Consider the following 22,684-nt stretch of genomic DNA (forward strand, 5'->3'; position numbering starts at 1 on the left):
TTGTTATAGTAACTATCGTTAATAAACTCTTGAGAGTTTTTGCTAAGCTTGTCTAAGGGCTTTGCATAAATCACCTCATATAATCATCCACTAATAAAAAGATTGTTACATTCCTTCTACACATAAGGAAAACAAAACTAAGGTTATGAAGAATTTGCTCAAGGCCTCACAGTCAGGATTCAAAGCCAGGCAGAGAGATGAAAAGCTGAATTTTTACACATCTTTGAAATTCTCTATCTAGAATGTCTCACTTGTCAAAAGAGACTATCAATTCTTACAAGAAATGATATTTAGTACCTGCTATTAGCACCAGGTTGGTGCTTAGGAGGATCCAAGAGTACCAGTTTTATTCCTTCATTCATAATGAACAGGCAGGCAGAAACTATGCCTGGTTTGCTATTGATTACTACTAAATGCTTTTCCACATATTTGAAAATAATGATTAAACATAAACCAAGCCTTAACGTTTTTGCTGCATTATTGATTTGTCATAAGCCATTGATTCCTCAGAGTAGCCTCTCTGGGCCCACTAATGCAGGAGTGAGATAGATTTCAGGATGTAATCTTCCTCAGAGTCACACTTTAAGAAACAGAGAGGAAAGATGCTCTTGACAGAACAAAATCTGATCCCAAATGTAATTAAGTATTGTCCTCTCAAATCTCTCCCTTTAAAACTGATCTGCAAATAATTTGATGCAGATTTAAAATAGATTGAGCCCATGCCTTTGGGCACAGCAAACAGAATGGCCAGCATTGTTTCTGTTGAGTTGCGTAATGAAGCAACTCAATTTGTTGGTTATAACGTACAGAATATAGAACTGAATATCATTTGTGTCAAAAGTTGAACCAAGAATTCTGGCAAATCACTTTTAGTATGCAAATGGCATCACCAAATAATATCTAATTGACTATCTAATCCCTGGAGGTATATTTTTTGGGTTTTTCTCCTGAAACAGATCAATTTTATATACACGATACACAGTAACTGGTCAATAAATAGTTTACAAATGAATGGAATTAGGCCCTTTAAATTTCATGCCAGCTCTGAAAATGCAGCTTATCACAGACAATAGATTGCCTGCTCCTACCTGGGATTATTTGATGTGCAGTTCAGTTCAAACTCTAGGTGAGACAATTGATAAATGAAAGAGTTAGTAGAGGAAGACATTTTATTCCTTCACTTCTTTTGATTTTCTAAGCTGTTTTCCCATAGCTCGCTTCATCGTTAGAAAACTGCTTCAATGTTCTAAATTATTTTAGCTGAACTAGTACATACTTTAACAAAAAACACGATTTAGAGTTGGAAAAAGTTGAATTCATATTAATTGCTAACATGAATTAATAGTTCTAAAACTTTGAGTCAATTAATTAATAGCTGTGTATACTTTCCTTCTTAGTTTTGAGTGTAAACTTTAAACAATAATAACTGGTTTATCTTTGTTTATCCTCTTCCCTAATTGAGAGTTGATATCAAATAAGTCATATGAAATGTATTTTTGTGTCTTTGATTGATAACTATTGTATCTGCTGGTTGTTTGATTCCAGGCTTATATTTAAGAAAAACTGTTGCATATATTCTTTCTGAAGTTGAGTGTTTAGAAATTTCACCTTTCCTATGAATTGTTATGATATATTTTCTGAGGTTAATGAGTCAAAACTCACCACTCACTGTGGTTTTGTTGTGGTTGTCATAATTTTTTCCCTTTGGCTTTCCAGAACATGACATTAAGTTTTGTGCTCAAGGCAATAGATATGCATAACTTAAGTCTTCAGGTAAAATGTCATCTTTCAGCCTTCTTTATCTGACATTTATTCTCAAAACTGATTTAATGTTTTTATTGTTCCTATATCTTTTATGGTGAACTGCACAAATCCTTTATGGAATCATGTAGGGTACAAATAACAAATGAATGGAAGAATAAGATGGCTTGCTCAAGGTTTCACAGCTATTAAATGCAGAACCGATCCAGGCTCAAATGTTATTTTCAGCTATGTCATTCAAAAGAATCTAAGAAAATTCAGCCTCTAAAAATTCTGAAATCTCAGTTTGCTGCTCAGGAGATGCCTAGCAATAGCACAGAACAGTCATACCCAAATGAAAAGGATGAGGAAGTGTTCCTGGAATATAAGCTATTATATTTGAGAAATGTACAATCTTGTGTTTGGATATCTGCAGGATAGCATCAGGAATGCAGGGCATTTTTCTTTGCAAAACTCTGGTGAAAGACTAGTAGCTGAATTATTGATGGGTACTTATTGCATAATATTCTTTTTTTCGGGGCCGTACAAAATGAAGTCTTTTCACAGAACAGAGTACATTCAGATTTCCTCGCTGTTTACCAAAATGCCAGCAGCAATAAAGTCTTGCTTTAATTTAGCTTTAAAAAAATTTAGGCAGATGGAAGATGAGGAAAAAATGGGTTTGCTTTCAACTTTGCAAAGAAAATTTGATTTTATCCAGATAGAAATAATTATTAAGTCACGTAAATGTAAGCTTAATATTAAATGGAAGGATGAATTTTTTTGGTGGTGCTGGAGTTTGAACTCAGGACCTCTGGCTTGCTAGGCAGGCCCTCTATCAATTGAGCCATGCCCCCAGCCTTTTTTGGTTTAGGTATTTCAAATAGTCTTGTGTTCATGCCTGGCTCATCTTGGACCACATCCTTCTATTATACTTCCTGGATAGCTGGTATGACCGGAATACGCCACCAAGACCAACTATTATTGGTTGAGATGAACTGTCTTGAACTTTTTGCCTAGTCTGACTTGGGACTGTGATCCTTCCAATCTCTACCTCCTGAGTAGCTAGGATTACAGGAGTGGGCCACCACACCTGGCTGGAAAGATGATTTTTTTTTCTTTGGTGTTACTAAGGTTTTTTAATTCAGGGGTTTGTGCTTACTAAATATGCACTCTACCACTTGAGCCATGCCTCCATCCATTTATGCGCTGGTTGTTTTGGAGATAGGGTCTTGTTTAGCTTCCTGCTGTGGTTGGGTTGTGACAGGCGTGCACTAGTCAGCCCAGCTTTTTTCCACTGAGGTGGAGTCTCACTGTTTGGGCTGGCTTGAAGCTGTGCTCTTCCTGATTTCAGCCTCCTGCAGAGCTTGGGATGGCAGGTGCATGTCACCATGCCCAGCTATTGGCTGAGATGGGGATCTCACTAACTTTTTGCCCAGGCTGGCTTTGGACCACAATCCTTCACTCTCCATCTAGGATTATGGGCATGAGCCATAGGTACCCAGCTGGAAAGTTAAAATTTTAAAATATCATTTAAATGCTTAGATCACTCTAAAGTTACAGTCATTTTAACCCAATTGATATCCAACAGTTATCACTGTGATGGTTTATAATTTTTAAAAACATAATATCCCTTTCTTATAATTAACTCTTAAATAACATTTTAATTAAATTTTTTTCTGGAAAGATAACTTTCTATTTTGATGAGTGCTTGTAAATACCTATGAGTTCCATATTTTCTCTCCAAAGGCTTCTTGTCAGTTTAATATAAATCGATTATGGAATGCTAATTTTTATGAGCTAACTGAGAGAACATGGGCCACTCTTAGATCTATGAGATGGGAAAACATGTCCTTTGGGATGATGGCCTCTAGGCTTGCTAAAGAGGTGCAGACACCAAGGAGGGTCATTCATGACTTTTTACCTCCACAACCTTTGTCTTCTTGTTGATCTGCACTGCTTCCACTTTTTGCTTCTCCTAATAGCCCTCTTTAAATGGTGACTTCTCCTACCTACTATTCTTTAAAACAGCAGTTCTCAAAATACACACTTGTTAGGAATACAAATTTTTTACCCTTTCCCTAGTCCTACTGGTCAGAAAATTTGCACTGAGATCAGAGGTCTGTGCTTATAAATCTCCAGCAAGTTCTGATCCATATTAAAGCTTCAGAATCTGTGCCCTAACCTCACTGTTGGTGAGTCATGCCTTCTCAATAGGGTTATTCTCTTCCTGTGTTCAAATCACATCAACTATTTTGTCCTATGATATATATTCAGAAAATACTAAAACATAACTAGAGAGAAGTTATTTTCAACATCAATAATATTTTCCAATAGTGTGCTTACTGGAGTATTTCCTTTGGCACATTTCACTGAGAAAAGTTTATATTTGAACTTTATAGTCATAAGAAGAAAGACTGGAAGGAAGCCAAAAAATAAAATGTACCATGTTAAATTTGTGAACTTTTCAAACTCAATTTGAATTTGCAAGTTTGGCACACAGGTGGGATCTGGAGGAAGCTCTTCAATACCACATGCTTGCCATCAAAGTTTTGGTTATGATAACAATCCAAGGAAATTTCCAATGCTATTAACTCCATGTCATTGTTTAAACAATTTAAATAGACTTTTTAAAGTCAATCTTTCAAAATGTATTCTCTAACTTCTAGATTTTACCTGAATCTTTATTTAAGTCTAGATATAAGGATTATATCCTTATATAAGGATTATGAGGAAAAAGTGTAGAAGGGTGAATATGGTGGAATATTATGTACTCAGGTATGAGAATGGAAAAATGAGACCTGTTGAAACTGTTCTGAGAATGAGAGGATTGGGAAGACAAAGTAGAATGATGGAGGGGGTGAATTTAACTATAATGTATTGTAAGCACTTTTGTAAATGTCATAATGTAGCCCTAGTACAACAATAATATAATAATAATGAAAAAAAGAAGGTTCTGAAAAGGAATTTTATGTGTATGTGTGTGTTTATGAAGTCACAAATGTTATGCTGATTTTCATTTTCATCGTGAGAAATTATATGCTCTACAATGGAGATAAATGATCACTAAGTAAATGTATTTTAGAAAATGTGCCACGGAATTGGGCATTTCATTTAAGTAACTTTCATTGTCTCTTTTTGAGTGGAATTTTTCTTACTGCTAAAATTGGTGGGAAAGTGCTACAATATTTTTGTTGTGCTGAGATTGAACCTAGAGTCTGGTCACGCTAAGCTATACCCAACCCTGCAATTGTGTTATCCCTATGCCAAATCATCAAGTACTTATATAGCATCTCCATTATATAAAAAATCCTGTTTTAGTCACACATCGGAAAAAAATTACTGGATGCTTCTCAGGAGTATGAATAATTGCTGAGATGGAATGATCTACTCTATCATAGTGAGTGACCAACTGCTGACCTATCTGAATAAAGACTATTGGTCCTTCAGTCTGGGGCACTTAAATGCTTGAATCTGAGGTGTAGGACAGTAGTTATTGTACCTTGGATTCTGGTCTGCAGTTTGTATGTGCTATGTGTCGTGGAATAAGCAGTTTGTTGAGATGCTAAGTGTGTCTCCTGATGCAGATGCAGAAAAACAAAAACAAAAGCATTTTGTTGCAAAGTAGGTGTTTCCCTAAGAACCTCAGGCAAAGCTGAACGTGTTTTACTGTCGTCAGACTTTCCCTCCACCTCACTGGGCAGCTCTTGACATGCAGGCATATATCAGAGTACTTACAGAGCTCATTTAAACAGATCATTGGGCCCCATACCCAGAATTCCGGGTTTGATAGACAGTGTGTGTGTGTGTGTGTGTGTGTGTGTGTGAGTATTTGCATTTCTAACAAGTTTCCAGGGATGCTTACTGATGTGCCAGGGAGCACACCTTGAGAATGACTGTTCTAATGTTGTCTTTCTCTAAGTTAGATCCTTGGATCTTCAGATCAGAATCTCTTGGACTGCCTAATAATCTGTGAGAACTTGGGTCCTATGCTGATGCTTGAAACCAAATCTCCAGGGTGTTGTACCCATAATTTATGTTTTGTTAATCTCCCCAGGTGATCCACATGCACACTCACATTTGACAACTGGTGAGAGAGGTGTCAAAGGAATACTGTTAACTTGAGATAATACAAGTCAAATCTCCCCTCAAATATTACCAATTTTATGCTCTTGACTTGGCATACATTAGTCACTTTAAACATAGTAGTTGAATGAATTTATGCTAATGAATGAGTGCATGCCATTAGTTGTTTCTTCTTGTTTGTTCCCAAACAGGAACAATCCTACCATAGAAGGTATCATCTGTATTTTATCCACTTGCTTACTTGATAGTCTTCAGTCTCAGCAGAGACTTCTTCCTGTCCTTGTTGTATCTTCAGTGCCAAACCCAGCATCTGGCATTAATATTATATCATTGGTGTTTGTTGGATTAAACAGTTGTAAATGTTAAATAGAGTTTATCTTTTAGATAGGTCTTTTAGAGTAAGCCTAAAAAGAAGTGGTATGAATCATTAAACTTTGGTGGTTTCTTTGAAGATGTATTGAAATGTTGGAAGAACAGCACCAGTAGGTTGGGTCTAAGACTATAGGTGGAAAATCCACAACTAAGTCTCAAATCAGAGGGTGGGGCTAAGATACAGCACTAAGTGAGGAATTTGGGGCATAAAGGTTATTGCATGTGATTAGTACATATGTGCAGTACATTTGGGAAAACTGCTTTTCAACAGTGGAAGGGAATAATGTGGGGAAAAGGAAGAGGGTTATCTAGGTTTGATGAAACCAACCCGTGCTAAGGATTTTGTGGGTGGTCAGAGTGTCAAAGGATAAAAAGGAAGGTCAGGACATGACAAATTGTTAAGTTAGCACTTTTGTTCAACATTTAAATTTTGTCATATGAAAACATTTGATATTATAACTCCAGATTTTTATTTATTAATTTTATTTTAATTTTTTTAACCTTTCTTAGTCAGGAAGAAAGCAAGACTTTTAATCAGGCTGGCCTACTCATGCTAACAAGTCTAGAGCAGAAATGGATTATGGTCTGGAGAGCAGTTCCTGGTACTGGGATTGAAATCAAGGATTGTCTAAATACTAATGTTCTTGTTTTTGCTGCTGCCCACACCCATTGTCTAAATCCTAAACCCTGTTATTGTCTCCTTGAATAGGCTTGCAATGCCCTGATTTTTACCAGTCTTGTTTAATTTCCTGTTCCATGCTCCACAGACTGCCTTTCAGATTTCAGGTCTTTTATTATTCCATTTCAAATTACCTTAATTTTCAGCTTCTTGTCTAAACAATGTAGGACCCTAATCTATAGTTCACTTTATTATTTGAGTCCTGCTGCATTTGTACTGAATGCTGCCACCATATCTGGCCCAATGATAGGCTGGTGTTTGTCATGTGTATTCTCTTTCACTTTTTGGGGGGTCTCAAGATTCTTTCCATTTTTTAATTTGTTCTCCCCAGATTCTCTTCATTTACATTACCAGTACTGCCTAGGTCCCTTTGTATACAGGTGAAAATTGGATGGTACTTCTATTTCAATTGTTTATTTAGAGATGACACAACAGAACTTTCCAAGGAAAATGCTTTTATGATCACTACAGAAGTTGAGAGCCTAAGGTTTAAGTCTTCTTTTAAATTATATGAGAATTAGATTTCAGAAAAGTTTGTGTATGTTAAAATGGTACAAAATTGTTTTGTTTAGATTCTAAGCTCAAAACATTATAGGTAAGTTTTTCACTAAATGAAGTTTCAGCAAGATATTCAAACATTATGAAGTATGTGGGGAATTACTCATTGTGCAGGAATATCTCACTCATTGCAGGACAACCAGCATTCTTTGACAAGCTGAATAAATATGAGCCATATCTTTCATCATTTTCACATCCCTAAACAACGCAGAAATCTCCCAAATACCCCAATGTGTAAATTCCACTTCTATTGAAAACCACTGGCTTAGATTATTCAGTTTACATTTGCTGGTTTTGGGGGACAACCCATAGAAAATGTGGATTTTTAAAGCCAAAGAAAATGAGAAGAAGGAATAACATTATATACAATATACAAGTATATAATGGTTCGAAATTTCAAGGGCAACTCTTTAATTACCAATATGATGATAGAGTAACTTCTCTCAAAGATAATTAGAAAATTCAACAACTTTGGGATATTTGAAATCTCATATGGTATGTAAGAATAATGTTAATTTGAAGTAAAAATTTCTAGTGCTTAAATGAAGGAATATGACATTTTTGGTACTAATGAGAACAAATGTAGTCAACACTATACAAGTCAAATTTATGTAATTAAAATTATTGAAGTAATATGTTAGTTTATATTCTCAGTTCTTTCTGAGAAAGGGTTGTAGGTACAATCTTTTTGTCCTTCCTCAAATGACGAGTAATCACCACTTCTTATTTACTTGAATCTCTAAGTATCTTGTATTGTCCCTGACACCAGTGTATGTTCAGTGTGTGTTTGCCTCAGAAAGGAATGGTTTCAATGAGAAACTTCAGGAAACGTGGATCAAATTTAATTTATTCTATTTTAAATAGTTTTAATAGGGAAAAAGTTATTTGCATTTTAAAGCTCTTTTTCTCCAGGTAAACTTGTATAAGCTAATGCACATTTTTTTCCTATGTGAACTATCTGACTAAGATGATAGGTGGCTCAATATTAGTGATAACTAAAAGAACAGACTTCCCTGCACTATTACCGTTCCTCTAGCTCACTTGTCTCATGTTTTATTGTCTTTTTGACAGGGATTTGATAAACAAGTGGATGTGTCATACATTGCCAAACGTTACAACATGAGTAAGAGCAAAGTCGACAACCAGTTCCACAGTGTGGAAGTGGGAGACTCAACCTTCACGGTTCTCAAGTGCTACCAGAACTTAAAGCCAATTGGCTCTGGGGCTCAGGGAATAGTTTGGTAAGTAGAGTGGATCCAAATTATACTTTTAGAGGGAACGTATTGCATGCATCTACTAGACACACACACATAAGCAAACAAAACCCAAATAAACAAGTTGTAGAGAAAATACATTACAGTGAAAGAAAGTAAACTTATGAGCATGATTTGTTATTCATTACTCACTTGTTAACACTATTACTTGGCTTGTGACATGTTTTATGGTTTAGGTCCATTATACAATAATCATGAAGAAATCAAGAGAACAGAGGTTTTTCAGCTGTTGCTAATGTGTTCAGAAAATTTTATTTGCATGTTTCACAACAAGAAATTAAGAGGTATGCCTTAAAATAGCGATAAATAAATACCTCTACATAGTTATAAGAGATAAATGATAACTCAAATGTTCCTGTGACTTTTAAAGTTCAGTGCTTAAAATTAACTTACCTATTTAGAAGAATTTAAACAATGTTTGCCTACTTTTTCGAAACTAGGATGATTTGGGACTCCTTAGTAATCATTCTTTTATGACATTTTTGAGTAGCTAATTGAAATTAAGATAAATTTAGATCTGATTTAGCCATGCAAAACTCTTGCAAAAGTAATGATTATCAGATTAATTGATAAACATTTCTTATAGACCATTTTAATATTTTATATAGTAACCAAATATATTTAAAATAAATTTACTGGCATAATAATTTTTGATCTTTTTGATGGCTCACATTGATAAGTAAAAATTTAGAACATGTACTGTAAGTATTTATATTTAGATATGCATATTTATTCACAAAGGATATTTATTAATGCAATTTGTTTATTTGTTATATAAGTTACTGCTATAGTCATTATTATGTACATGTAAAAACACAAAAAGTTTTACATGGTGAGATGGATGAAGACAAGATAAACATTTAGAATATTAAAAATATTTTATTAGCATGTATTAGTTGTATAGGAGAATTTTGTGGACAGTTCCATTTATCCTTGCAATGTACCTCTGCTGCATCCACATCATGACTCTCCTTCATCTCCTTCCCCAGCTTAAGACAATTTCAACATGTTTCTGTTTTACATTCATGCAAGTATCCAAAGTACATCAACCATATTCACTCTTCTTCACCCTCTCCACTTACCCTCCCCCCTTCCACCAGGACCTACGTCATAACAGAGCCTGTTTCACACTCCTCTTCTTCATTTTTTAAGTGCATGTTCATTGTTCAAAGATGTTTCACCCTGGTATTTCACCCATGAACATATTGTGCTTTAATTAGATTAACCCCCTCTGTTACTCTCCTTTTTACTTTCCCCCTTATCCTTTATTATTAAACAGCTTTCAGTGTGTTTTATTGTGCTTTTTCCTACACAGATGTAATGTATTTTGATACTCTTCACTCTGTATCATTCTCTTTGCCTCTCCCTCCTCTTCCTAGTTCCCTCAAACAGTCCTGCCATTACAAATTCTTTATCTATATGTATGTGTTCTCATATTTGTATTTGTGTATGTTTATCTTTTGAGTCTGTCTTTCACATGTGAGAGAGAAAATGTGACCTCTGTCATTCTGACCTGGCTTACTTTAACACAATGATCTCCCATTCTATTCATTTACCTGCAAATGCAATAATTTCATTCTTCTTTATGGGTGATAAAACTCCAGTGTGCATATGTACCACATTTTTAAAATCCATTCTTCAGTTGTAGGGCATCTAGGCTGTTTTTATCTGGGCTCTTGTGACAGTGCTGCAACAAACATGGGTGTACAAGTGTGTCTATTGTATTCTGACTTGCATTCCTTCAGATATGTGCCTAGGGTCACATTGCTGAATCATATGGAAGTCACTGCTATATTAATTATGTAAGTTACTGCTATATTCAGTATTATGTATATGTAAAAACATGAAAATGTTTATAGGGTGAGCTGAATGAAGATGAAATAAACATTTAGAATTTTTGAAATTTTAAACTCCCTTTTTATTCATGTAAAATATTAGCAACATTATTTTAGTGATAGCAGCTGTTTTCACTGTTTTTCAAACCTTTATTCTGTGTTTCATAAAATGACTTGACTATTTGGTCTGCTTCATTTTGCCAATGGGTTTATGTTCAGTGTCTATGCTTATTGATGTGAATACAGAAGGGCTCTGCTCATGAACTTACAAAGACATGACACTAGCAATTCAAGCTCATCTGCCAAATCTACCAAGGTGACTGGTAAAACTCACATGATCCTATCAGGAAACAGAAGTTTTTTGCACTTTCAAAGATGGAACATTTTAATGTTTTTAACAATGGGCCAAACCTTTCATTTCAACAATACTGAAAAGGTAAACAAGAAAAGAGATTTTTTCTTTTCAATATTTACTTATTTTTGGCAGTGCTAAGGTTTGAACTCAGATCCTCACACTTACTAGGTAGGTGCTTTACCACTTGAGCCACCTCTCCAGCCCTTCTTGCTTTAGGTATTTTTTAACCAGGGTCTCATCAGGCTGAGCCACAATCTTCCTATTGATGCTTCCTGCATAGCTAGGATGACAGGTATGAGCCACAATGCCCAGGTTGTTTGTTGAGATGGAGGTCTCATGAACATTTTCCCTTGGAACTGGCCTCAAACTGTGATCCTCCCAATCTTGCCTCCCTAGTAGACAAGGTTTACAAATGTGAGTTATTGCACCTTGCCAATTTATTTTTATGGCTTATGTATGAGGTAATCTCTTTGTGGCACAAAATATTTGTATGGTATGATAGGCAGAATAATGGTTTTCCCAAAGATGCTTAAGCCCTAATCCCCAGAGTCTTTGAATGTTTTACTTAATAGAACAAAGGAACTTTACAGATTTGATTAAGATTAACAATTTTAAAATGGGAGACTAGCCAGGCACCAGTGACTCATGCCTGTAATCCTAGCTATCAGGATGCAGAGATCAGGAAGAGCACGGTTAGAAGCCAGCTTGGACAAACAGATCATGAGACCCTGTCTTGAAAAAATCCTTCACAAAAGTGAAGTGGCTCAAGGTGTAGGCTCTGAGTTCTAACCCCAGTACTGCAAAAAAAAAAAGGGGAGACTATTTTGGAATATGCAGGTGGGACCAATAAAATGACATGAATTCTTAGAAGTGGAAAAGTGGTCAAACAATGGATCAGGGAGATGCAATCAGAGAAGATGGAGAAGAGATTTGAAATATGATACATTTGCCTTTTGTTGGCTTTGAAAATAGAGGAAGTAAGGCCATGAGTCAAAGAATGTGACTCGCTTAGTGAAAATGACTGTGAGATGACATTCAGCAATGAAATGGAGACCTACTCACACAACCATAAGGAATTAAAATTTGCCAACAACCCAAAGAAGGGAAACAGAAGATTCTCTTCTGGCACCTCCAGAAAGAAACTAAGTTTCCAACATCTTGATTTCAGCCCAGTGAAACACAGGTAGGACTTCTGGCCTATACAACTGTAAGATAATAAATTTGCATTTAAGCAGTTCTTTGTGGTGAATTGTGGCAGCTGTATTAATACACGTGGTATAATAAAGATTCTAACATTAAGATAATGCTGTAAATTTCCTAAGTTTATCATGGAAAGTCAAAAACAGTGATTCATGACTACTTTTCTTTCATGGAAAATTATACAATATTAACACAAGAAAGTGTTTGTGAATAAGATTCGCAGTTTGGATGCTCAAATAATAAGATTCATACTTCAGATGCTCAAATACCTCTTGGGATAATTTCATTTTTTTCTTATAAAGTCACCACTTAGCATGAGGACTGCCAGTGAAAGGCAACTGACAGACCTTTAATGACTCAAAAATAGATCCAAGTCAGGACTGTGCTCAATAAGTTAACAGATTGCCACAGAAATATTTGAAAATCTTATTCTAAGAATGCTATGGTGTGTTTTACAGGGCACTTGAGGGCCACTCTCCTTTTAATGTGATGGAAATCATCCTTTGTCTTAGGTATAGTAACTGAAAATAGATGAAAAAAATCTGAGAAAGACTTTAAATTCATTTTAAGAACAAATTTATTAGCAAATTTGTCAGAAACTCTGAATTTAAAAATGTTAGCTTTGGGGTTTCCTGAGATTACGAGTTTGCCTATACCCAAGGGAAGTAAAGACATATTCTAGATAGCAGAGAAAAGATGAAGGGGTAGATGAGACCTTCTAGCTACCACTCTACCATATATATAGATACCACAACTAGAACACACTCCTCTTGGACACAAATATGGGTGTCACTTCCAAGATCTCAAAATCTTGGCTTTGAGATATTTTTGTTTACTTATAACTCAGTTCTGTAATGTACTATTTCTCTCATGGATCTGTTCTTACATTCATTTGTCTGCTCTAACAATATGCCCTTAATTTAATTTCTTTTCCATTTCCTTTTGTCAACAGTGAGCTTATCAGCCTCTTTCATGCCAAATTCATGTTCATTACCAGACGTTCTCCTGAAATTCACAGACCTTTCCTATGTTTGTGACATTGTTGACTCACATAGTATCTTAAACATTCCATACAATCCTGAACATAGTGACTGGTTGCAATGATTGGGGGCTCTAAGTGACAAACAAGCTGGGGACACAGCACTCATTTATTTTACTTAATCTTCTCTGGAGTAGGAATAAAACATGAAGGAACCAATTCCAAAAGAGATAGCACCAAAAAATTAATTTGAATGTGTTACTATAAAGTTGTGTGTGTGTGTATGTGTAAGAGAGATTTTTCTCTTCAAGTGTTGGCATACTGATACTTCTATCCCAGAGTCACCAGTCTCCTAACATAATTGAAACAGAGCTTCATTCCTACTGTTCCAGTTATCTTAAACATACTGGAGTCTTGCAATTTCTTTCCCCTCTTTCAAATGCTTAATAGCTTATTTAACATCAGGAGAAAATGCAATACTAAAATGGCTTTAAACTACTATGCTTTAAAAAAAATTTTTCCAGTGGATGATAGAGCAAAACCATTATTATTGAGAACCATTAAGTAGAAGCTATTATGAATTTTTTGGAATAAGTGAAGATTTTCTTTTTACTTCTCTGGTGGGGGGTAGATTATCTGTTGAAGCAGAAACAACAAGAATTATTCTGCTTCACACTGTGAACTAAAGTGCTCTATAGCTTTGTAGGTGGGGAATGGTAAAGTCAAATATAAGCTGAGTTTTAACAATGGTGTTCAGAAGCCAGTTGAACAAATCATTTCAGAACATCTTTCCAATCACTAGGAGAGGGTTTCATTAGTTTTTTGTCTTTTTCTTTCTTTCTTTTTCTTTTTTTACTACCAGCCCCAGAGCAAAAACTAGCATGAAAAGAAATCAACGGCAGGGATTTCATTGTCTTTTCACTGCTGTCCTGCTGCTCCTTGCCAAGTCAAGAACATTTTCTACTTTCTCATTTCTTTTTCCAGAGATGATTCAAACTGATAGCAAAAATGATGGCAAAAGTCAACCACTAAGTTTAACTGACAAGACTCACCAAGGATGGCTTGCTCTGTAACTGAAAAGAGCTGATTGTGTAGTTTTAAATGATAAGAAAGTAGAACCGTGCTCTTCCTTTCTTGGTGGTGGTGCACATAATCAGGTTGAAAGTGGTCCTGACCCAATTGTGCAAGATGATGGTTAGTGGAGTATTTATAGCAAAGATGTAAGCTTAATACAGACAAAGGCATAAATGAAGATGGCTTATTATAAAAAAAAAAAACCATACCTTGAAAATTAAATATTTAGAAATAAGATGATACATTTTATATTAATTAGGCTTTTCTGAAATCCAAATTTGAGTGAGATAATGACATTTAATTAAATTTGAAGTAAATACTATTATAGAATGCTCCGGAAATAATTCTGTGGATTAGTTTATCTTACATGAAATCTATCTATCTATCTATCTGTGCATTATGTATATATATAAAGCAAATATATAACAAATATATAAGTATAACATGCATATGTGTATACAAACACCTACTAATCCTGTGGATTAATTTGTTTTATTCATATACATATGTTATATGTATATATACATGTACATATAACATTCTACTTTAAATATATATATATAATATTTTAAGATATATCTTTTCATTTTTCATGAAAATTTGAAATGTCATTTCTGGTGAATCTTGTACAATTAGTGGTCCATAGTAATGAGAGCCTATGTAGAAAAGCAACCTAAGGTTTAAATTGTCAAGCACATTCAGCAGAACCTCGGCTCTTCACATATTTTGTTTGAAAAATTGCCTATGCTTCTCTTATCCCCTTTCCTTGATAAGTGGATGCTAAAGGCTGTAGTGATGCAGTTAGCAATGTTCTAGCGGCCTGACCAAAACAAATAGATAAACTGGAGAGAACCTACAATTCCTGGTTTTAAAAAATATGTGTGTGATCTTACTAAAGGTGGATACAGACCCAAACCATTCAATAAACAACACTTTGACTCATAAACTTTTTTGCACCATATTATCTGGTGGTTGCTTCATTGACCCAATATCTGATACTGTCTATATTATCTCGGTACATATGTACAAAGATGTATGTGGTTAAACCTTACTTACTCCCAAGTGGGATTTAAAGTGATTAAAAAATAGATGTGACTTACTATACATCTAACGTGTAAGAGATTTTAGGGGAAAATCATTGACATACCTTTCTGCTTAGGGTCTCTTTAAGGATGTGTGATGTTAGAATAAAAACTTCAGAAACAAAAGGTGCTTTGTAGCTTGTACTGTTTTGGTTTTTTAAAATTGGGCAGCACAGCTTCTACCCTTGCCTTCCCACTGACATGAATTACTAGGTAGAATTATTATGCATAGGGTAGAACACTTGTTCAAACCCAAACTAACCAAAAAAACTGTCCAGATTATCCAAATGCTCACAAATATTAGTGTAATAATGCCAAGTCAAATCATATTAGTTGATCAATTCCTGTCTGTGGGCTCATCTTCAAATAATCATACTCTCTGTGCTTTGAAAAGCATGGTTTGTTGAAAGTCCTGCCTTTATAAACTGCCCATTTTCATTAAAAATGCACTATTGATTCACTGATGCTTTTTATAACTTTTCTTATCTTTGTGATAAACTTGAGCTACTCAATCTACACTCAGATTTAATCACTCTTGAAGTAATTACATACATTTACAAAATTACTAGAAAAGGTTAGTGAACACCTGTCAATACATATCTGCATAAAAGAGATTAAAACTTGGTCCTGTTAGGTACATGATAGAAAGATTTTCAATATATATTTCTTGATACTGAAGGTGAGAAGGGAAATTTTGATTAAGTTCTCAGAACTCTATAAATGATTTGCTTATTTAGATATTATAGACTCAAGTGCTGATACTTTAGGAGGATAATATAAGATTATCTTCTTCATCTTTAAAATTGCAAATATACTTAGACCCAACAAATAAGTCAGTTTCTCATTTCACTTTATCAATGATAGGATTTAACTTTTAGTGTCTGAGAATCCTGGTCTACTTATCTGTAAAATGGAGGTAATAGCTCATAAGACCTCAGAGTACAAAACAGGCTAGATACATAAAAATTGCCTAATGAATATGAAATTGTGGTGACATTTAGTAGATTTGAGGAAGGTAGACTGTTACACTTTTCTAATTGCAAAAGATCAACAGATGTAACCCAGGGAGTTGCCTCATTTATATTGTTGCTTAATCATCAGATTTTGAACATGGGATTTAATAAAATGACTGTATTAATATTCTACCATTGAATCTGGAAAAGAAACATTTGAGCTGCTTTTCCCCTATCTAAACTTGAGTTTCCATTAACCAATAGTGTTTATAATATAAGTTTTAAACATTAGTTTTTACATTTACAACATAGTTCTCAGAGACCCAGATAGTAATCTTTAATCACAGAATTTGGATGGGAGTGTTATATGGTTATGAGTCAGATGGATAAGAACAGAGATGAGTAAAATCATTGTGAGTTTTCCAAGCATCAGACTTCCTGAATAACAACAAAGAGACTTGATCAGTGGGCCCCAAATGATTTTTTAGTTTTATTTCTGGAATTATCATTCAAACTCCTGTGGCACATTTCTCTTAGAGTTTTTAATGAGTCATTAAAATAAATGATGCAGCTTTAATCACACATTTGCACTCAGCCCTTGACCAGTGGTAATGATTGGTCTCTCATCTGCCTCTGGAATATCAGCACATCCTGCATCCTTTTCTATCCCTTTTACACTTTGCATCCTCAATAGCAATCTACTTGAGTGAGATAAGGAGCACTGAGCCTGAAATATTGCCTTTATACTCCTAAGAGGTTTGAGGCAGTGGTGGCCCAGTGGGATAGGCCAGGGTGAGAGTATTTTTTCACATTTGCTGTTCTTTTTGGCCCCTTTGCATAGCACAGGCTTCAAATATTTATTTATTGCATTTTTTGATTGATGAGTAAGACTTGTAAATATCATTTTTTAACTTCACAGAGAAAATGTAGTGCTTTGAGAAATAATGGGTAGAAGTTTCATGGTAATATGTCTATAAGGAAAAATATGCAAATCATATTCATATTTCTGTGTGCTAACCTTAAAGAATGTGAGTTTATACATATAAATATATAATTGGCAATGTGAATACTGATTTTGCTAATCATAATCTTAAAATTTATATTTGGCTTTGGAATATATTCTGAATTCTGTCATTCTTCAGTTAATTTGTAATTAATTTATATCCCTATAGTAAAAATTAACAAGAATTTGTAGTCTAAAAACATTTTTTTGGCAGAGGCAAAAAAGTCATTTACATTTCCACAAATAATTATTCACTTACAGATAATTGACTTTGCTACAGATAATTTATTGGTTTAAATACTAATGTCTCTATCAGAAGACATAACTAGTAAACACATTATTTAAATTTTAGTTTCTATTTCAGTCTCAAAGATGAAATTGTTAAGTGATGCTGAAACATTTCTTTTAGGACCTGTCATCCAGAGAACATCAATAAATATTTTCCTTTCCAAAATAAAATCAGTTTATGGTGCTCATACTATTTTATCTGATGCCTAAATCCTGACTAATTGTTAGGATTAATGTGTATCCATAGTTATAGTAAAAAATAACCTATAACCCAGATAGAAATAGCTAAAGGCTTAATTCTGTAGTATCCAGTGCATCTTGGAAAAGCCATAACTCCTCACAGAAAGGAGGCAGCTTCCTCAGTTGAATTAAATTATGCTAAATAACAGATGGCAATTGCTATTCTGCAGATTCTTGGAATCTTTGTCATTTACTGCTCTAAGAGACCTGTCCATTCCATCTGTAGATATGGCAGATTTTTTTTAACTAAAAGAAGAGAGCATGTTTGTGTTATAAATATTGTAACTAAAGATACCAATGCTTAGAAGAGCTTTTTATAAAGCTCAGAGAGAAGGTACTTGGCCTTTCTTCCTACCCTAACAAGTCATGTCTCTGGTCTGTTAGAACATCACATTCTGCTTATAGAGCCAGAGCTGTTTTGCTAATCATGGATTTGAATGTAGGAGCTGAGGACAAAGAAAGACATCTTTTAGTTTGTAAGATAGAGTGACAGTCCTATCTCTTTGTCTATTCTCTACTCCCAGATTCATATTCTCTCCTGCAATGGGATTTAAATTTATTTAAAACACTTAACCCTGTCAAGTGATTTTCATCTTACCTGTCATAAGTTATGAATCCAGCATTGAATCAATCATTCATTTGCAGCTTCTGTGTACCATAAGTGAGTCTAAATCACCATCAGAAAGGGCGCTTACCCATTTCATTTCACATGAGGTTTCATTTAGTTAATGACATGTACCTTAGGGTTCTCTTAGCTATGTTCTGCCTCGTTCACATTCTTTACTTTTTATTATTAAAAATGTTTTCCAAAGCTACTTTTTCTAATTCATGCACCCATGCCCAAAAGGCAGGTGGCTGATAATGAATGAACTTCTGATTTCAAGTAACCAATGAGAGAAACTCAATTACAGAACAAAAACATAAGATGGAAAATTACTAGAGATGTAGTATGTTAAATAGTTCATTGGCATGTTGGTTTAAGGCGCCTAAGGAGGTGGAAAGAATTAAGGAGCACAGGAAATTTAGATGCTAAGTTGTTTTCACATTAACCTCATCACTCCCCTTCAGGGAAGCTTTCCTCCCATCCTCTTACTTGACCTATATCTCCTTTTGGGCATCAGTTTTTTGAGATTTGTACTTTGCCTGAGCTATCATTTTGCTGGATTCTTTCCTATCTAACCTGGGGCCATCAGGAATAATTACACACATAGTGCTCTCTATTTTCTCTTTTTCTTGTCCTCTGTAGCTCTGCTTTCCAAACCCTCAAACAGATCAGCCCAATTGGCTGCTTTCTCTGCTCCTTCTGGAAGGCTGAACCCAGCTGGAGAAATCCCATAATCATGCTGATTTTCTCCACTACATGCTTGTGGCCTCATCCTCAGCTGGGCTGTTGTTCCTGCTTAGCACCCCTTTTACTTATATGTCTTCTCAGCTTGCTGCCCCATTCCCCATGGTGGCTGTTACAACCTTTTTACAACTTTCACAAGCTCCCAATTCCATCTCCCCAGCCCCATTCTTTGCAGAAGGCCCTACCTCCTGCTTCCTGGAGAAAACAGATGGCTTCAAGCAAGCAAACTCAGTTTCCATTTCTCCTCTTCTTTGTCATCTGCAGTCTTTCTGCCTAGTGAGTTTCTCCATAAGCAAAACCCCCAGGCTGACTGCCCACCTGTCTTTGAAATTCTCTCTTCTCCCCTGGAGTTCTATTAGGCTGTTCTCTGTGCTGAATCCACTGAAGCTGCTTCTCCCCTGCCTAAGAAGACCTTCCCCCAAATTCTCATTTTTTTTTCTGACAGGAAGCTTTATTTATTATTTATTTTTTTTCTCCTTTTATTTTATCGTTTTTACATTTACTTACATGTGTATACGTTGTTTGTGCCACTTTTGCCCATCCCTTTCCTCCACACCCCACCACCTTCCAGGTGGAACCTGTTCCGCCCTCTTCTCTGATTTTGTTAAAGAGAAAACATAGGAGATAATAAGGAAGACATATTGCTTTTGCTAGTTTGAGATAAGGATAGCTATACAGAGAGATTCCTAGCACTGCTTCCATGTACATGTGTATTGCAATCCACATTGGTTCATCTTTACCAGACCTCTTTGCTATTTCCTGGTCACCTTCCCATAGTGGCCTCTGCCAGTTTAAGATTACTTTATTTGTGCCTCTACTGTGGGCACATCAAACACTTTCAGTTTTAGATTTCCGTTCCTTTCCCTATTTCTTCTGTGTACATTTTCCCCTTAGTGTGTGACCCATGTCCAATAATATTACTGATTTGTTTTAGGTCTGTAATCTGCATATGAGGGAGAACATACGATTTTTGGCCTTCTGAGCCTGGCTACTTCACTTAAGATGACGTTCTTCAGTTCATCCATTTACTTGCAAATGAAAAAACTTCATTCTTCTTTGTGGCTGAGTAAAATTCCATTGTGTATAAACATCACATTTTCTTGATCTATTCATCAGTAGTGGGGCATCTTGTCTGTTTCCATAACTTGGCTACTGTGAATAGAGCTGCAATAAACATGGGTGTGCAGGTGCCTTTGTAATGACCTGAGTTGCATTCCTTTGAGTATATACCTAGGAGTGGGATTGCTGGATCATATGACAGATCTAGTTTAGTTTTTTAAGAAGCCTCCATATTGTTTTTCAAAGTGATTGTACTAGCTTACATTCCTATCAGCAGTGTATGAGGGTTCATTTTCCCCTGCATCCTCACCAACATTTATTGTTGGTGGTGTTTTTGATCATAGCTATTCTAACAGGAGTGAAGTGGAATCTTAGTGTGGTTTTGATTTGCATTTCCTTTATGACTAGAGATGGTGAGCATTTTTTCATGTGTTTTTTGGCCATTTGGATTTCTTCCTTTGAAAAAGTTCTGTTTAGTTCAGTTGCCCATTTCTTTACTGGTTCATTGATTTTGGGGGAGTTTAGTTTTTTGAGCTCCCTGTATATTCTGGTTATCAGTCCTTTGTCTGATGTATAGCTCGCAAATATTTTCTCCCACTGTGTGGGTTGTCTCTTCAGTTTTAGAGACCATTTCTTTTGTTGTACAGAAGTTTTTTAATTTCATGTAGTCCCATTTGTCCATCCTTTCTCTGAGTTGCTGGTTGGTGGAGTTCTACTGAGGAAGTCCTTGCCTATACCTATTGTTTCTAGGGTTTTCCCTGCTTTTTCATGTACTAACTGCAAGGTTTCAGGTCTGATATTAAGATCCTTAATCCACTTTGAGTTGATACTAGTACAGGGTGACAGGCATGGATCTAGTTTCAGTTTTGTGTAGGCAAATAATCACTTTTCCCAGCAACATTTTTTGAAGAGACTGTCTTTTCTCCATCATGTGTTTGGTGCCTTTGCCAAGAATAAAGTGGGCATAGCTGTGTGGATTCATAGTTGGTCCTCTATTCTGTTCCACTGGTCTTCATATCTGTTTTTGTACCAGTACCATGCTGTTTTTATTGCTATGGCTCTGTAATATAGTTTGAAGTCAGTTATTGTGATACCTCCAGCATTGTTCTTTTCCTCAGTATTGCCTTGGCTATTTGCAGTCTTTTGTGTTTTCAAATGAACTTTAGGGTAGATTTTTCAATCAATTCCAGTGATGAATGTTACTGGAATTCTGATGAGAATTGTGTTGAACATGTAGGTTGCTTTTGGTAGTATAGCCATTTTTACTATGCTGATTCTACCAATCCATGAGCATGGGAGATCTTTCCACCTTCTGTAGTCTTCCCTGATCTCTTTCTTCAGTGGTTTGTAGTTCTCATTGTAGAGGTCATTCACATCCTTTGTTAAGTTTACTCCTTGATATTTGATTTTTTTTGGAGGCTATTGTAAATGGAATTGTTTTCCTCTATTCTGTCTCAATTTGCTCATTTTTGGTGTATAGAATAGCTATTGATTTTTGTAAGTTGAGTTTATGCCCTGCTACATTGCTGATGCTGTTTATGGTGTCTAGGAGTTTTTGAGTGGAGTTTTTGGGTCTTTAAGGTATAGGACCATGTCGTCTGCAGATAGGGATATTTTGACTGTTTTTTTAACCTATTTGTATTCCTTTTATTTCTTCTTCTTGCTTTATTGCTCTGGCTAGGAATTCCAGGACTATGTTGAATAAGAGTGGGGAGAGTGGGCACCCTTGTCTCATTCCTGAGTTTAGGGGGAATGCTTTTAGTTTTTCCCCATTAAGTTTGGTGTTGGCTATAGGTTTGTCATATATAGCTTTTATAATGTTGAGGTACTTTCCTTCTATTCCTAGTTTTCTTAGAGCTTTTATCATGAAGTGGTTTTGGATCTTATCAAAGGCTTTTTCTGCATCTATTGAGATGATAAAGTGGTTTTTGTCTTTGCTTCTGTTAATATGTTGTATAAATTTGTTGATTTGCATATGTTGAACCACCCCTGCATTCCTGGGATGAAGCCGACTTGGTTATGGTGAATGATCTTTCTGATATGTTGGATTCGGTTTGCCATTATTTTATTGAGGATTTTTGCATGGATGTTCATTAAGGAGATTGGCCTATAGTTCTCCTTTTTGGATGTGTCTTTGTCCAGTTTTGGGATGAGTGTAACACTGGCAACAACTAGAATGAGATGGGCAGTGTTCCTTCCCTTTCCATTTCATGGAAAAGTTTAAGGAGGGTTGGTATTCTTCCTTGAAGGTCTGGTAGACTTCCGCTTAGAATCTGTCAGGTCCTGAGTTTTTCTTTTTTGTGAGACTCTTTATTGTTGCTTCAATTTCATTGAGTGTTATAGATCTGTTCAGGTGGTTAATATCCTCTTGGGTCATTTTTGGATGGTCTTAAGTATCCAGAAATTTGTCCATTTCTTCAAGATTTTCCTATTTATTGAAATATAGGTTCTCAAAGTAGTTGCTGATGATTCTCTGGATTTCTTTGGTGTTTGTTGTTATTTCCCCTTATTCATTTCTGATTTTACTAATTTGGGTCTTTTCCTCATTTCAGTAAGATT

At 35.4% G+C, this 22,684-nt stretch overlaps 1 protein-coding gene across 6 annotated transcripts in view; it reads left to right on the plus strand.

Moving 5' to 3' along the window:
• The window catches only part of Mapk10 (mitogen-activated protein kinase 10), a 334,304-nt gene that overhangs the window by 169,248 nt on the left and 142,372 nt on the right, over positions 1–22,684 (plus strand). For all 6 annotated transcript variants that reach the window (XM_074041839.1, XM_074041841.1, XM_074041840.1 and 3 more), the window contains one exon: positions 8,507–8,676. In XM_074041839.1, the coding sequence (XP_073897940.1) occupies positions 8,507–8,676 (170 nt within the window). The remainder of the gene's footprint in view (positions 1–8,506; positions 8,677–22,684) is intronic.

The sequence above is a fragment of the Castor canadensis genome, chromosome 9, assembly GCF_047511655.1.
Source record: "Castor canadensis chromosome 9, mCasCan1.hap1v2, whole genome shotgun sequence".
Taxonomy (NCBI): domain Eukaryota; kingdom Metazoa; phylum Chordata; class Mammalia; order Rodentia; family Castoridae; genus Castor; species Castor canadensis.